The sequence below is a fragment of the Lissotriton vulgaris genome, chromosome 2_1 (assembly GCF_964263255.1).
Source record: "Lissotriton vulgaris chromosome 2_1, aLisVul1.2, whole genome shotgun sequence".
Classification (NCBI taxonomy): domain Eukaryota; kingdom Metazoa; phylum Chordata; class Amphibia; order Caudata; family Salamandridae; genus Lissotriton; species Lissotriton vulgaris.
Genome location: NC_141687.1, coordinates 176,835,675 through 176,853,881, shown reverse-complemented (window position 1 = coordinate 176,853,881; position 18,207 = coordinate 176,835,675). Strand labels below are relative to the sequence as shown.

At 44.5% G+C, this 18,207-nt stretch overlaps 1 protein-coding gene across 21 annotated transcripts in view; it reads right to left on the bottom strand.

Annotated features, from left to right (window-relative positions):
• LOC147729783 (uncharacterized) overlaps window positions 1–18,207 on the bottom strand; it is a 373,027-nt gene that overhangs the window by 45,403 nt on the left and 309,417 nt on the right. For 13 of the 21 annotated variants that reach the window (XM_086954663.1, XM_086954667.1, XM_086954668.1 and 10 more), the window contains 6 exons: window positions 11,306–11,338; window positions 10,214–10,246; window positions 9,121–9,153; window positions 4,649–4,681; window positions 1,369–1,407; window positions 637–669 (listed from right to left, as the gene is read on the bottom strand). In XM_086954663.1, coding sequence (XP_086810789.1) covers window positions 637–669; window positions 1,369–1,407; window positions 4,649–4,681; window positions 9,121–9,153; window positions 10,214–10,246; window positions 11,306–11,338 — 204 coding nt within the window. The remainder of the gene's footprint in view (window positions 1–636; window positions 670–1,368; window positions 1,408–4,648; window positions 4,682–9,120; window positions 9,154–10,213; window positions 10,247–11,305; window positions 11,339–18,207) is intronic. The other 8 variants (XM_086954665.1, XM_086954676.1, XM_086954673.1 and 5 more) reach the window with 6 other exon arrangements.

Genomic DNA, 18,207 nt, shown 5'->3' with positions numbered 1-18,207 from the left:
CAGTGATAACTTCAAATTGGGAGCGGGTAGAGAAATACTTCTTGGACTTTTTTGAATTGTAGTTTACAATTCCTGTTACTGGTAAAGTCAGATTTTTTTAAGTCACAATTGTAGAATTACCACTTCTGGAAATTTGGCACTTCTGTGCCAAAATCAATATTGCTTTTCTGCCAGTACCCATGGTCACAGGACTGTGGCTGTCTCTCCTCTGATGGGTTGTTGATGCCTTCCAGACATGCAGACAAAGGGGCTTCGATGTGGACAGGATGGGCCATACTGCACAATGGTTGGGGAAGTAGTATCCATTCTTTGATCACATTTCAAAGGACCTTGCCTGCAGCACTCACACAAAGGAAACTGAAACCAGCTCTGCCCTTGCTTTACTCACAGTTGGACAGTTGGGAACTAATCACAGGAAGTATGGGGGCACTGGGCAGAACTAGTTTGGGAGAGGAAGTTGGGGTTAAGATGACAGTAAGACACCTCTTAAGTGTGGTCTGCTAGTAAATATCTGAAATAGCAAATTGTTGGTGACTAAGTCAGATATTAAAATCTCAATCATGCAACTCTCATTTAAAATATTCCATACACAAACTAGTAAACATGTAGCTGGGTTTAACATTATTAATTACTCACCCCCTGGGAAGCCGCCAGCTCCAACTCCATAACCTGAGAACAGGGAGATAATTTACCATGAGAATACAATGAGGTATAATTCCCTTTTTACTACCATCAATAACCATCCACAAACCCTAAGGAACAACTACATTTTACAGATAAACTGGGCTTGAGCTCTTTGATTCAAAAGTAGTACTATATAATGCTATAGATAAAGATTGTTTATACAATCAATGTAGCCGTAACACCTACACTACATTATGGTTCTAAGCCAGTGGGCATAAACTTTCCCACAGGATGATTCTACTACTACTGCTAGTATTCAATGGCAGGAAGCCAGTAATTTCCCACCAACATCCAAATCCAGCACTATCACATACACCCAGTAGTCTAGGCAATACCTTAAAACGAGACCTTCTAACTACACCATACCACAGAGACAGTAGTACTTCATTTCCCAAGTCCAGACCCACAAAATAAGGTAGTGTTCTGTCATCCATTACAACTAGCCCATTAATGGCATTCCACAGGGAAACCATTATTGCCCCATTCCTCAAAATAAGATCACCAACACCAACAATACACCTAACTGGAGCTCTTTTACTATCCACTCGCTGCAACAATGCCACTACCACAAACAGCTGGAATTCTCGCCTCATCTTGCAGAGGTAAAAGTATTTCACAGTGCAAGTTTAAATCTTCCGCATGATAGTTTAAAGCCTAAGTAAATAAGTGAAGCTCTATTATTACCTGGTTTGGGAGGTTTCTGCCCGGCCCCTGGATATACCCCTGTGACAAAATACAAAGAAGAAAATTTAAAAAAAACATCAAGATATATGCAACTAGTAGGAGTTCACTGCAACATCACTGAGCAGTGGGTCATGGTCACAAGGCGCACATAAAGAGTGAATAAAATCATCCTTCACGTCTATTGAATCTCGAATATAGACAACCACCATGCGCACCCATAGAGAAGCATTGATTTATAATTCTTAACTCCAATCTATTTTCCTTGATAATATGTTTATGTTGGTAGTCAATACTGCGGACCTGATATCCATGCACAACAACAAATGGTCATCCAAGATGGAGGAGATGGAGGTGAGCTATTTGGTGAATTACAGGCCTTATATACTGGTGGAGCAAAGCAATTTCTGAAGAGTTCTGCAGTAGTCAGACAGCGGCTCATTCACGATTTGGCAGCAGGAAAAGAATGGTCTCATTTGATCAATTCTCAGGTCTGGACCTTAATATTCTGCAAAACGTAACTTTTTTAGAATAATGCAAGTTGGAAGGAGTTTGTATAAGCCCAGATGATACATAGGTTGCAGACCTAGTTAAAACTATATATATAAAAGATAGAAAAAACAGATTCCAGTGACTGTGATTGCTGAGGTAGGAAAAGCACACTATGAATATATTGCTATTGTTCCTAAAGCAAATGACGGACAGAATGCTGAACAAATCAACCATTCACCGCCAGTCACAGGTCTGGGTTTAATCCATTGTTTTTTTTACTCACCATGCCACTCCAGTTTGGACCCAGCCATTTGCAAATCAGTCTTGACCCTGCTCCCCATGGGAACAGTCCAGCCAAGTCAGGTCTTCAGTGGACCGGAAACAAGTCTCCTAGGACTGGTTTCAGGGTATCACCCCTCATTAGCCAGGCTAGCTTGAATCCAGTTGCCCAGTGAGCATGGGACCCACATCTGGGCATACCCTACCATTTTGGGGTGACTAAAGCAAAAAGAAAAGATGATGAACGGAATGCTGAATATCAAGCATTCACCCTGAGTCACAGATATGGGTTTAATCCATCGTTTTTTTGCTCGCCATGCAACTCCCAGGTTGGACCCGGCCATATTCAAATAAGTTTTGCCCCTGCTCCCCATGGGAACAGTCCAGACTGAACTGCGAGATCCTCCTTGGTCCGCAAACAAGCATCCTGGGACCTGTATCGGAGTATCACCCCTCATCAAGCATGTTAGCTTGATTCCAGTGGCACAGTGAGCACGGAACCCACATATGAGGATATCCTTCCCACTTAGGCGGCAAAAGAAAAAAAGAACAGATGATGCATGGAATGCTGAACAAATCGAACATTCACCCTCCGTCACAGATCCGGGTTTAATCCATCATTTGTTTTGCTCACCACGCCACCCCAGTTCCAAAAGCTGCACTTGTCCCAAGTGCCGAATATTCTTTTTAAGGTGTCTAAATACGTTTTTTCCAAAATGCATTCAACTGCCTGTCCTATTTAGGACAAAGATGACAAAGAACAACTTTGTAGAACTACCATGGACAAGATTCTGAAATGTTCCTTTAGCTTTTACCGAGCCAATCACAAAGTGGCAAAACAAATACACAAATCATTCCAGCAAGTGTGGAATGTCATGTTGTATGAACAAACCACCCTTAGTGTCTCACAACTGATGAGAAGCCTTGGTTTGGGAGTAATACGTGTTATTTGTCCACTTAACAAGACTGTTCATAGACACTCAAGTCAATCCCTATATCTGTGTAGATGTTCTGTTTGCTTGGCAGTCTGTTTCAGCCATTACACCATTACTGTTCCAAGGGGTGTGGGGTGCCAGCAGCAAATTACCATGATATTTGTTCTTTCATTCTGGTTGCAGTGGTGGAAGTCCTAGTGGATTATTGATGTTGTGGTCGGCTTTGTCTGTTGACTTTGCCCTGGTCCAGTGTAACCTCTATTTCTCTAAACCTGTGTGGAGTCTTTTTGTGGTGGTTTCATTGTGTTGCTGTGTATGTGTTGCACACATACTTCACATATTGCCTCTTCAGATAAGCCTGACAGCTCTGTTCCAAGCTTCCAGTGAGTGAGCACATGTTATCTTTTATTGTGCATCTGACTTACCCTGACTAGAGTGGTGGTCCCTACTTGGACAGGATGCACACCTCTGGCAACTAGACTCCACCTAACGTGTTCACAATTTTTCTGGTCGATTACTTGCGAGCAAGGAAAACATTGGACAGCAAACCAGTAAAGCGACACCATTGATTGCACATCCATCAGCACAGCCTGGACTGTGACACCCACCCGGAGTGCTGCACCAAACTGCAGAAGGCTGGCTCAGTATTTGGTGTACATCTATTGGTGAGTCACCATGCACTGAGTCCAGGCAACCCTTAGTGATAGTAGTAGTGATCCCACATAACGAAAGCTATCAAGAGGTAGCTGTGGAGAGCAGCTAGGGCTTATTCAAGAAGGTGTAAAGTGGGTGCATTATCACACAGTCAACCATTGAAGCTTACATACAGGAAAGAACCACACCAGAAAAAGACATTGTATTTATTATACACCAACACTAAAACTGCTTTGGTATATTTCCTACAGAGAGATATCACTACTCATATAAATATACTTTAAAACAGGTTAAGTAAATCATACAAAACAAAGGGGGGTGAGGGGAAACTATATGCTAAGAAAATGGAATGTGAGGTGAATACCAAACCAGCACTACCACCCAAAGAACTAGGGACCAGTGGGAGCATGGAACCACCACAAGTAAGTAACGTAGTGTTGCAAGGCACCTGTGTGCAGAGGTAATACCCTGGGTCAGTGTCCATAGGAGAATGTGGGAAAATCGTGATTGGAGTTTTACGGATTCGGGACCCTAGCCATCCTAACCATTTCACTGTCTTCCAAGTATGTGTTTCTTCACATTTTTTCAACATTTTTCTTTTCCATTTTATGTTAAACCTGATGCAAACCTTGGAGGTGATGATGTTACTTACTGTACTGTTGATTACTATTTTTATTAACCATTACAATAATCACACTATTTCACACACAGCCAGCTTTCCTACACCATATTTACAGACAGCACTCAAGATGATTCCCCTAAACATTCAATCATTTCACTCCATCCCCCAGAACCGATGCCCGGGCATCTTTCTCTCCACACTGAGCTCTCTTTCCTTGTTCCTCCTGATCACTAAAGTGTACATGTATGTGTGTTATATGAGATTTTGGGCTCTTCCCATCAAATGTCAGGATTTAACTCACCTGCTGGTAAACCTCCAGCACCAGTTCCATAACCTGAGAACAAAAAGAAAAATACCCATGAAAAAACAAAAACATTGAATTACACACTCTGTTAAATCATCAGCTACCTAGATAGCACTCTGTGGTCTTGTGGATACCAGCAGATGTTGGATTTCAAATTCAACAACGCTCAATCACTCAACCCTCAAATCACTTAAACGACCCCCTGCCATCAAATCTTTTCGCCAAGTTCAAATTATCCAAACTTCCACTCTGGACCAACATAGTAAATGCCTCATTACATCAAGGTACCATCCCATATTGCAGGATACCTAAACAAGCGAATCTGGGTGCATAGGTGCCAAGTGGTGTAGGAACCTCCCATTGACTTCAATGGGGAAACTTGGATGTCCAGCTGCTGCAGAGTTTTGTGGAGCGGTTCGGTGGAACCCAAATATAGATTTCAGCTGAGGAGTACCTGCAAAGAGAGGGGGCAGAGTCCAAACCACCAAGAGATGTACAGGAGGTGCAGGAGCATGATGCCAGCCCTTGAAGGAGGTTCTTTGCTGTAGCATGGAGGTCTTGTAAAAGAAGCCGCTGTGGAGCCCAGGCGACGTTGCAGAAGCACTGGAGATGTCCATGAGCTGTCCCATGTCAGTTGTCAAGATGCAGGAAGGTCAGTGCCGGAAGGACCAAAAGCAAGCCTTGGCAAATGCTATCGTAACAAACGGCAGGAAGTCTTTGAGGCTCACCACCCTGCATGCTGTTTCTGCTTGGGGTAGGTGAGAAGCAGGCTTTGTTCCAGACCAATGAGAGCACATGGGCTCCCACCTCAGGGTGTCAGAAACATGTCTGAGTGTGGCAGGCTGGTGCAGACCAGTCAGCTGTCCACTAAGGAGTTGTTCGTTTTTATGGGGCCATTTCTAAGATGCCTTCTGAGTACATTTTGTAATAAATCCAGCACTGGTATCAGTGTGGGTTTGTTGCACTGAGAGGTCTGATACCAAACTTCTTAGCATTCAGTAACGCCATCATGGAACGGTCGAGTTAGTAATGACAAACTCCCAGCCCATGTACTCAATATGGCTTTCCTGCACTTACAATATCTAAGAGTGGACTTAGACATTGTCGAGGCATATTGCTCATGCAGCTATGCCCTCACCTCTAGTATTATGCGTCCTGCCTTAGGGCTGTGCAGCCGGCTATAGGGGTGACTTACCTATGACACAGGCAGCGTTTGAAGGCATGGCATACTAAGATTGCAACGAGTTTGTTACAGGAATGACCTGGGTACTGCTGGCATTATGTGGTGGCAGTTCCTACCTGCAGCTGACAGATGGTTGATACTAGCATGCTGGCTAGCATTATCCTGGGGCAAGAGCAGTTTGCGTACAACCACTTTATATTTAGAGGCCTGCTGCAGTTGTGTAATGAACTTCCACGTTTTATCCGTTCCACCCTTCAAATCTCGCTGACAGTGTTCAGTGGGATGTTAGATTCCATATAGACTTCACTGAATGGTTTGCATTTCACTGATACTTTATTTTCTTTATACTCTGTCAAAATAGAGTCTCTAGGGGCTTTGCAGAAACGTCCCAAACCAAGTAACAAGATTACTGCTATTTCCTGATCAGACTTTAGACTATGATGTAGAAGCTCTAACTATGCTGCACGCGGAAAGAGCATTTGGCTCTGCAAGACGAGGCAGGAATTTCCGGGTCTGGGATAGTAACATTGATGGTCGAAAAGGAAAGTGAAGGGGCTCTAGGTTTGTGTACTTGATTGGATTCTTATTGTGAGAGAAGGTGCAATAATGGTTCTCCTGTCACCTTACATTGATAAGCCTATTACAATAGATGATGCAACAATTCCTCATTTTGGGAATGCTGAAGGGGTTCTGGATTTGGAGGAAGCAGAGGGATCACTGGCTATGTGGTCTTGTGAAGTTAATGGAGCCAGGTTTAAGGGACGGTTCAGACTAGTGGATGTGTGTGATGTTCTGGATGTACAAGTTTGTGTAAGAGAGCTGTTTCTGTGGCATTGTGTAGTTGTAGTGGAAGTGCCTTAGCAGGCAAGATTAGTATGGGAACTCGCCTGCTGGAAGACCTACAGCCCCTGTGCCGTAACCTAAAAACATGTAGAAATTTCAGTAACAGACAAAATTCGACTGTGGTAAAACATCAACAACCACTGCTGGTATCACGGAGGACATGCACACTCATCCAGCGCTCTCGAACAATCATGACCCATCAGTGAACTACCCTGGTCCGCACACCTTCTGCTCCTGAACTACTATCAGAAATCCAGTACACCCACCCAAATATCACAAACCCAGTGCTCCCGCACCGCAATGAAACTCCAAAAGATTGTGCCTGTAATGTTTTTGTACATGTTGAACCCTTTTACAGCCAAACTGGATAAGGTGTAGTCGTCCTACCCATTTCATTTTTGCAACATTTTTCTTTTACATTTTATGTTAAACCTGATGGAAGCCTTGTATTTGATGTTTTTACTTTACTCTTGATTGCTTTAGTTTATTGACCATTACTATAATTGCACTATGTCACCCACAGCTAGCGCGCAGAGACCAGTGACACAGCCAGCACTCAGGACAATTCCCTAAAATTTCAATCATATCACTCCATCCCCCAGCAGCGATGCCCGGGCATCCTTCTCTCCACACTGAACTCTCTTTCTTTGTGCGTTCTGATCACTGGAGTGTACAATGCTATTATATTATGTGTGTTATATGGTAACTAGACAAAATATCGAAAAAAAATATAGAATGGACAAAATATTGAATTCAAAATATAGATTGGATATAATATCGGATGGACATAATATAGTGGTTAATAATATCGAAATGCAGGTAAGTAATATCAACTGTCAAAATATCAAAGTACATAATATAGGCATTAAAATAAATCGAATTTAAAAGTGTATATTATTTTTGTAATGTATGTTTAATGTATGTTTAATTGTTTTATAGTAATGAATTTTATGTTATTTAATTTTTGCGTAATTTAATTCCGTAGTGGGTTGTGGGTTTATAGGGGAATAGGGTGGGAAGTAATTTAATTATAGTAAATTAAATATAAATTTTTAGAAATTATTAATTATTTTTAATTTAATTTTGCATTTTAGTTCTGTAGCGGGTGGTGGGTTTATAGGGGAATAGGGTGGGAAGTAATTTAATTGTATTTAAGTAAATATTTATTTTTATTTATTTGTATTGATAATTAATTGTTAATTTATTTGTATACATTGGTAATTCATTTTTATTAATTGATTAATGGATGAATATGTTAATTGTATACATTTATTATTCGGAACAGGTTGTTGGTTTATAGGGAAATAGGGTGGGAAGTAATGTAATTGTAATTAAGTAATTTTTGAAATTATTTTTGTGTATTGATAATTAATTTATTGTTAATTAATTATCAATTGGCATTTTTTTTATTACTTATTACATTTTTGGTATTGAAAATTAATTGGTTGTTAATCAATAATTAATATGTAATTAATTTTTAATAAATACAATTCATTGGTATTTATAATTAATTGTTTATTACATATTTTGTAATTGGTAATACATTTGAATACATTTTTTATTGGTATTGATAATTAATTTATTCTTATTTAAATATTAAATCATTACTTTCTCTACTGTTGCACTCACTGGAGTGGGAATAGTAATTTTTACCCCTACGCTATCCAACGCTTTCCCTACTGTTGCACTCTCTCTTGAGTGGGAATAATAATGTTTACCCCTACGATATCCAACGCTTTCCCTACTGTTGCACTCACTGGAGTGGGAATAGTAATTTTTACTCTTACGCTATCCAACATGTTCCCTACTATGGCACTCTCTGGAGTGGGAATAGTAATTTTTACCCCTACGCTATCCAACGCTTTCCCTACTGTTGCACTCACTGGAGTGGGAATAGTAATTTTTACCCCTTCGCTATCTAACGCTTTCCCTACTTTTGCTCTCACTGGAGTGGGAATAGTCATTTTTACTCTCCTGCTATCCAACGCTATCCCTACTGATGCACTCACTGGAGTGGGAATAGTAAAAGTTAACCTCCCGCTATCCTATGCTAAAAATATTGATTTAAAAAAAAAAATATTACGTTAATATATAGATATATGTATTTAAAAATAAAAATGCATTTTTTAACTTACATTAATTACTTATTTATTAATTGTAAGGTTATTTAAGTATTTTTAAGTATGTTTTAGCTAATTATATTAATTTTATTAATTTTACGTTACTTTTAATACATTTAAAAAATTCGATATTTTAACAAACTGTATTATTTACAACGATATTTTGGATTCGATATTTCTGTACTTACCTGTTTGTAGATAGGAATTCGATATTTTGGCATTCTATATTTTGTCCATGATATTTTGCTCCTAGATATTCTGTCAGTAATCCGTGTTATATGCGCTTTTCAGCTCTTCCCATCAAAAGTCAGGATTTAACTCACCTGCTGGATAACCTCCAGCACCAGTTCCATAACCTGAGAACAAGCAGAAATATACCCATTAATAAGCACATACACAGAATTAATTAATTTCTTTTTTTTCTAATATTTTTATTGGCAACTTATTTAGTGTGATACATTAGTCATTTGTGGTGCTCCTGTGGCATCCTCACAGTGCTGTAAGAATAGGGTAGGGCGACAGCGGAGAGACACATCACGATCAGTAAATAACAGTCTGGGTTGACATAATCAATTATCCTTTTTCTGGTTATGCCAATACTATGGAAAAGTAGGTCATAAAGACAGTAAACCGTAAACAATAAAACAGTTCGATATCTTTTAGAATCCTAATTAGCTATCCATGGTATGTGTGTGGTTCCTCACATTATCATACCACTGTGCAAGGTGGCTCTCTAGGAATGCTTCATACTGCCATGTGTGTAGAGGGGTGTGGCAGTGTGGGATGTGGGAGGGCTATACCCTGCTGGTTGGAAGAGATGTGAGTGTCTTATAGAGGTGCTGACTGTGTGATCATTCTCAGCCAGGGGATTGGGCAGTACTCTCCTGGAGTATCGTGCAGGGTTGTTGCATATGAATGACATGTGTGTATGAAACTGTGGTCGCCAACCCGGCCTTGATGGAGCGGAAAAGATAACGCTCGGTGAGCCCACGCCGAGGGATATGGTGAATGTGTTTGTCATTTATGGGGGCAGTTCCTCAGATTTGGCTTCTACTGTGAGTAGGAAGGTCTGCCAGCACTCAACTACCATGCGGTAGTCATCTTTACGAACTAAGCTAGTAGCGTGTGCCTCAGCCCTGGTCCAAGTCAGCAAAACATCTAACAACCGTTGAGTGTCTGCAGGAGCGGGAGATTTCCATGCCATGGCGACACTGCGTTTAAATAAAACATTCAATCTTTTTACTCTATCCCCCAGGACCGATGCCCAACCCCTAGAACCGATGCCCAGCCATCCTTCTCTCCACACTGAGCTCTCTTTCTTTGTGTCTTTTGATCACTGAAGTGTACATGCTAATATTTTATGAGTGTTATATGCGCTTATGAGCTCTTCTCATCAAATGTCAGGATTTAACTCACCTGCTGGATAACCTCCAGCACCAGTTCCATAACCTGAGAACAAGCAGAAATGTACCTATTAAAAAACAACTACACAGAATTTTTAAAAAAAAATTTCTAATATTTTTATTGACAGCTTATTTAGTGCAATATCTTAGTCATTCGTGGTGCTCCTGTCGCATCCTCAAAGTGCTGTAAGAATAGGGTAGGAGGACAGCAGAGAGACACATCATGATCAGTAAATAACAGTCTAGGTTAACATAATCAATGGTCCCTTTTCTGGTTACACCAATACTCTGGGAAAGCAGGTCATAAAGACAATAAACCGTAAACAATAAAACAGCTCGAGGTATTTTAGGCTTCTAATCAGCAATCCTTGGTATGTGTGTGGTTCCTCACAACATCATACCACCGTGCAAGGTGGCTCTCTAGGAAGGCTTTATAGTGCACCATGTGTGTAGAGGGGCGTGGCGGTGTGGGATGTGGGAGGTCTATACCCTGCTGGTTGGAAGAGAAGTGAGTGTCTTATAGAGGTGCTGACTGTGTGATCATTCTCAGCCAGGGGGTGGGGCAGTACTCTCCTGGAGTATCATGCAGGGTTGATGCATATGAATGACATGTGCGTATGAAACTGTGGTAGCCAACCCGGCCCTGATGGAGTGGACAAGATAATGCTCGGTGAGCCCACGCCGAGGGATATGGTGAATGTGTCTGTCATTTATGGGGGGAGTTCCTCGGATTTGGCTTCTACTGTGAGTAGGAAGGTCTCCCAGCACTCATCTACCACGCGGGAGTCACCTTTACGAACTAACCTGGTAGCATGTGTCTCAGCCCTGGTCCAAGTCAGCAAAACATCTAACCACCGTTGAGTGCCTGGAGGGGCGGGAGATTTCCATGCCATGGCGACACTGAGCTTAAATAAAACATTCAATCTTTTTACTCCATCCCCCAGAACCGATGCCCAACCCCCAGAACCGATGCCCAGCCATCCTTCTCTCCACACTGAGCTCTCTTTCTTTGTGTCTTCTGATCACTGAAGTGTACGTGCTATTATTTTATTTGTGTTATATGCGCTTATGAGCTCTTCCCATCAAATGTCAGGATTTAACTCACCTGCTGGATAACCTCCAGCACCAGTTCCATAACCTGAGAACAAGCAGAAATGTACCCATTAAAAAACAACTACACAGAATTTATTTATTTATTTTTTTATATTATTTTTATTGACAGCTTATTCAGTGCGATACATTAGTCATTTTTGGTGCTGCTTTCACATCCTCACAGTGCTGCCAGAATAGAGTAGGACAGCGCAGAGACACATGAAACTGTGGTCGCCAACCCAGCCCTGATGGAGCGGGCAAGATAGCGCTCATTGAGCCCATGCCGAGGGATAGGGTGAATGTGTCTGTCATTGATGGGGGACGTTCCTCAGATATGGATTCCACTGTGAGTAGGAAGGTCTCCCAGCACTCTTCTACCCCGCGGGAGTCACCTTTATGAACTAACCTAATAGTATGTGCCTCAGCTCTGGTCCAAGTCAGCAAAACATCTAACCACCATTGAGCTCCTGGAGGAGCTGGAGATTTCCGTGCAATTGAGCGTAAAGAAAACGAATGTTATAAGTACACTACAATGTATATGTTTATCGCCGTTTGTTCGGAGGCTAGCTCCAGAAGGCTTGATTCAGGGGTGGTGGTGAGAGTATGTGCTGCCATGTCCAACACCATTGCTGTTATCTATGCCCACGAGGGTTGCAGGGAGGGGTATGCCCAGATCATGTTGAAGAAGTCTGCATTTCGTAGTTTGCAACTGGTGCACTCTGGGGAGATTGCCAGGAACATGCGCTGGATACGGCGTGGTGAGTAATAAATGTGGTGAATTAAGTTAAACTGTGTGCAGCGGAATCTAGGGTTGTGGGACACACTTCTCATCATCTGGAGAGGGTAAGTCCAGGCCCCATCTGTCAGTGGTTGTTGGATCACCTTGTTCCACCTGGCTTGTGCCTTCACGGCGTGATCAACAGAGGGAGTGTTGAGCACTCTGTATAAGGTCGTGATGGCATGACAAGTGCATGTGGCGGACATGAAGGTAATTGGTTTCGAGGAAGTGAGGGGCAAGGAGTCATCTGCATTCCACATCTCCTGGATTACTCTCTGAAGAACCCAGTATGTTAGGAACTGGCCATTGCTTGAACTGGCCATTGCTTAGGCTGTGGGCCTCCACTAGATCCCGGAACAACATGAGCGTGCCCTTGTCATAGAGATCTCCTATCCATGTGAGCTCCACGTTCCTCCACAGAGCCGGGTTGAGGCATTGTGCCACCCTGTGTAGTAGAGGCAGATCCCAGATGATGATTGCTGGGGAATATGGGAGCATGGGGCCCTTGGAGTGAACATAGCTGCGCCAGCAGGTACGAGCTACTAGCATCTGCCTAAGCTCGTCACATAAGCAGGAGGTAGGATTAGACAGCCATTTGTAGGTGCTCGCCCCTCGCAACGCCGCACACATCAGGACAGTCTTGGGATGTTGCGGTGTGCACAACCATGTCATTGGCATCTCCAACCGTGCAACAGCGTAGTAAAGCTCAAAGTGAGAAGCCCCATAACCGCTCTCTGCGAGAGGGCCTTGGATTGTGGTTAGGGCAACCCAACGATGCCCCAAGCCCAAAATCAATTCAAGCAACAGCCTGTTTAACTCCCTAATTCAGCTCCCAGGGAGCATGATAGGAAGAGCCACAAAGAAATATAACATAGGGGAGGACCAACATTTTAGATATTGCCACCCGACCTAGTGGGGATAGCGGGTTCGAGCACCAGAAAGGTAAGGATCTGTGTATTGAACTCACAGCCTTATCTAGGTTCCTCTCCTGTGGTCCCTTTCAGTTTGGTATATTTGTATACCTAAATACTTAAATGTGTCATAGCACCATTGCAGGAGGGCTCCTGGGGGGTCCGTTCAGTCTTCATTCGGTCTGCGCAGTATGGGGAACACACAGTACTTGGAGACCAGAGATCTCACCAAAGGCTTCCTTTATCCGCATGAGGCCCGGGAGTGACACACTCACCCCACCTAGGAAGACTAAAGCATTATTAGCGTATAACGATACAATATATTCCATGTTACGTTCTTTGATGCCCCACTCCTACACCTGCCAACGGAGTTGACAGGCCAGGGGTTCCATGGCCAGGGCAAAAATGAGAGGGAGACAGTGGGCATCCATCCCTATCTCATTCCCCTACGAATATCAAATCTATCCGAGATGACTTGTCCTGTCTTCACTCACGTCGCAAGTTTGGCATAGAGGGTGTAAACCCATCCCAGAAATCCCGGTCTGATGCCATCTCAGCAAGGACTAGCAAGAGATAGTCTCAGCTCAAGGTGCCGAATGCTTTCTCCATGTCCAGTGACACCGCTACTTGTTCAAATGAATTGGACAGTGCATTGTGCTTGAGGTGCAGTAGCTGGCGAATATTCATGAAAGTGCTGCGTCCTGGTATAAAGCCGATTGATCAGTGTGAACCAACAGGTGGACAAGAAGTAGGAGATGGTTCACCAACACCCGGCCATGAATCTTACAATCCAAGTTAAGCAGGGAGAGGGGACAGTAGGAGCGCACAACCTAAACCACAATCATGGCCTTGCGAAGTGAGTCTGGAAAGTGACCGCGCTCCCCTGCCTCCAGAAATACATCCAGAAGGCTCTTGGAGGTTTGGGTAACAAAAGTGGCAAAGTATTCTATCTACAGTCCGTCAGCGCCCAGAGTTTTCTTGTGCTCAATCTGAGCTATGGCCATGCAGATCTCTTGCAGCTGCAGTGGCTGGTATAGTTCAGCCTGCTACAAGGCGTTCAGTCATATAAGCTGGAGGGAGTGAAAGAATCCAAGGGTGTGGGACAGGGATGGCGGAGCAGGGGCAGCATATAGTTCACGGTAATAATCACAGAAGGCCCTGTTTATGTCTAGTTGTGTAGTGTGTATCCTATTAGTGGCTTTGCAAATCACGCCTATGGGGACTCGCTGCTGACCCTCCTGCACTAGCCAGGCCAACAGCCATCCCGAACGGTCGCCCATCAGGTGCTGCAGGGCCACGCGCCACCTATAATCGTACTTACTGAGCGTACTTTCAGCCTCATTACACTGCTTGCACTGTTGGTGAAGCTGCTCAGTTGGGGCTGAACGATTGGCTAACCACTTCTCCAGGGAGCGGAGGTCACAATCTATATCCAAGAGGTCTTTCAATAGCCTTTTGAGTATCCTCCAGGGGGCCGTCAAGCAGCGGCCTCACACCACCACTTTATGGGCATCCCACTCAACTGCTCGGGGCGTGGCAGTAACCATATGTTAAGTGTGAAATACTGGTCAATGCATTGGGCGAAATCCACGTGGAAGGGAGGATCAGACATAACCTCCGCTTGAAATTGGCAGGTGGGTATGATTGGGCGTTTGTGTCCCCACTGCAGGGTCAGCAGCAATGGGTAATTGTTGGTTTCCACCGGCCCAGACACTGCAGGAACGACGTATGCCCAACCCACTACCCCGACTCTAATGCGACTCATGAAATAAACACCATAAGAAGACACTCGAGTCTAGGATAGGGGGCCGGAAAGGAATTCAAAGGGAAGGGACGTCAAAATGCTTCACCCCAAGCTGGACTGGACTACGATATCCAACTTCCACCTCCACGCCTCTATGTCTAGAAATACAAGATACACAGAATCAGTATTTCTCCTATTTCTCTTTGTACCCTCCCTTTCACCCCTGTCTCATAACCACACTCCACCATACACAACCCACAATCTCCTTACTTGTGGATAACACAGGATCTGCTTTCGGGAGGTCTCTGCAGCAAGGAGAGTGAAACTCCGAAGTAGAAGGGAGTTTCCAATTCCAGAAGGGGTTAATGAAAGGGAGAGTGCACTCGGGAAACAAATGCACTAATCAGGGCTTCTAGGGGGAAAAAGCCATGTCCATAGGCATAAAAAACCCCCACAACAATGTCCAAAAGCGTCTTTCCTTACGCCGACAGATAAAAGTTCTCAACAACAAGTAAACACTCCTCCGTGATCGGCAGCGTCTGCAGCTCCGCTCAGCGCGGCAGAAAACGCCCAAGCGGCACACAAAGAGGCGGATTGCCTACACAAGATACGGACGCCGAGTGCGCTGCTTCCGTGTAGAAACCGAAGGCACCGGTAAGAGTTACTTCTTAGCGCGAACACACGCTTCTTCTTCTGCTTGTAGCCGAGTAAACCGGAGCCCCGGTGTACCTCGGCTATTCCAGACCAAAGTATACAAATCACGAGCTCCAAGGAGCAAGGTGCCAACAAAAGGGAAAGGAAGTAAGGCTGATTAACGTAACGAGGGGAGGGAGGGGAAGGGTAAGGAAATGAGGCTAACCAAAACAGGATCCAATAACCCAGGGAACACGAGCCCGTGAACCCCAGACAAGCTATAGCTCAGGAACAACAACCCAGCACCTGGAACCCAAATTTAAAGATACCAAGCACTGAGGGAGAGGAGGGCGGGGCTTATATTCCCCCCAGGGCTGATCATGTGATGGTGGAGCATGGCCATGGAGGACAGACTGGCCCTAATTTCTAACAGTATCCCCCCCCAAAGGCCCTCCCAACCGGACGGGGTTTAGAGGGATGCTGTCTATGGAACGCTCGAACCAGCCGAGGAGCGTGTATGCTACCAGCTGGTTCCCAGGTCCGATCCTCAGGTGTATAACCCTTCCAATCCACCAGGTAGAAGAGTCGCCCCCTCCTACGCCGGGAATCCAAAATAGTCTGAACCTCGAACTCCTCTTCCCCATCGACCAACAAAGGAGGGGGAGGTGGTAAAACCTGTGTTGATGGAACATAGGGCTTCAGCAGTGATGTATGAAACACAGGATGGACCTTGTATTCATTGGGCAAAACTAGCTTCATAGCCACAGGATTAATCACTTGCTGTATGGCGAATGGTCCCACAAACCGAGGCTGCAGTTTACGAGAGCCCTGCAACCTAAGATTGCGCGAAGCTAGCCACACCTGATCCCCTACCTTATATAGAGGAGCGGGAACTCTGTGTTTGTCTGCCTGAGCCTTCATAGATTCTTTGGAGGCCTGTAACTGCTCTCGTGCTCTGTCCCATATCCCACCCAGGGACCTACATACATCGTCTATGGCTGGCACACGCCCCGTTGGCTGGATGGCTAACGCCCTGGGGTGATAACCCAATGAACAGAAAAAAGGAGTCATACCCAAAGCGGAATGCAAGCTGTTATTATACGCAAATTCCGCAATGGGAAGAGCCACCCTCCAATCACAGGACAAGGACGTAACCAAACACCTCAAGTATTGCTCCATGGTCTGGTTCGTCCGTTCAGTCTGACCATCTGATTGCGGATGATATGCTGATGACAACCTTATCTCTATCTTCAACACCGAACACAATTCCGTCCAGAAATGAGACACAAACTGTGCTCCCCTGTCCGACACAATTGCAGATGGTAACCCATGGAGTCTAACTATTGATGACATGAAGACTAATGCCATCTCTCTCGCCGTAGGCACCTTGGGTAAGGGAATAAAATGTGCCATCTTTGTGAACAGATCAACCACCACCATTATCGCGGTATGTCCTGACACCAAAGGTAAGTCCGTCACAAAATCCATACTAATAGTATGCCAAGGAGCAGGAGGGACCTCTAAGGGCTGCAACAGACCAGATGGCTTGGTGTGGGAAGGTTTATTGATGGCACACACCGGACACGCTGCCACATAACCCTGGATATCCCTGAGCAGTGAATCCCACCAAAACCAACGCAGACACATCTCCCTCGTCTTTTGTATCCCTGGATGTGCTACCAATGAAGAGGAATGACACCACTCCAATACCTTCTGTCGAAGGGAAGGGGGCACAAACAAACGGTCCCCATGATACAATAGCCCATCCTGCATCGACACCTGTGGCACCGCCATCCAAGGGGCCAAATCCAGTTGTTGAAGGTGCCGTTTGATTAGAGTGGGGAAATCCTCAACTTGCGTCACCCCTACAATCTTTTCAGCACTGACCATGGGTCTATCCTCCTTCACTCTACTCTCCCCCCTCCCCTCCACATGGATCCTGGAAAGGGCATCTGATTTTATCTGCTGTGCGGCGGGTCGATAAGTAATGACAAAGTCATACTCGTTAAAAAACAAGACCCACCGCATCTGCCGAGGTGTTAACGCACGAGCAGAGCGAAAGAATTCTAAGTTCTTGTGATCCGTATAGATAGTGATCTTATGTCTAGCGCCCCAAAGATAATGGCGCCACTCCTCGAACGACAATTTCACTGCCAGCAGCTCCCTCTCTGCAACAGTATAATTGCGCTCCGCAGGCAGCAAGGTTTTAGAGAAGAAGGCGATAGGATGCATCAGACCTGATTCAGCATCCCTCTGGGACAACACCCCTCCTACCGCACACAAGGAAGCGTCCGTTTCCACAAAAAACGGTAAAGCAGTATCGGGATGTACCAATACAGGGGCTGACGTAAAGGACCTCAACAATGAACGGAAAGCATTCTGAACTTCAGAGGACCAGTCAAAGGAAACCCCCTTCCTCAATAATCGAGTCATAGGAGAGACGATGTCAGAAAAATTGGGGATAAAGCGCCGATAAAAGTTGGCGAACCCCAAAAGTGCCTGAATCTGTTTAACCGTGGTTGGAGTAGGCCAGGTGATAATAGCCTCTATTTTCCTGGGATCCATTCGGATACCCTCAGCTGTGATGATGAACCCCAGGAATTCCACTTTTTGTGTACCAAACTGGCACTTCTCCAGCTTGGCATACAAATGGTTGTCCTGCAACTTCTGCAATACTTCCGCTACGTGGTCGTGGTGTTCCGCCCTTGTCTCCGAGAAAATCAAGATGTCATCCAAATAGACTATGACACTTCGGTCCAGTTGTTCTCGGAGAACCTCGTTGATAAAGTATTGGAATGCCGCCGGTGCATTACATAAACCGAACGGCATTACGCAATACTCGAATAGGC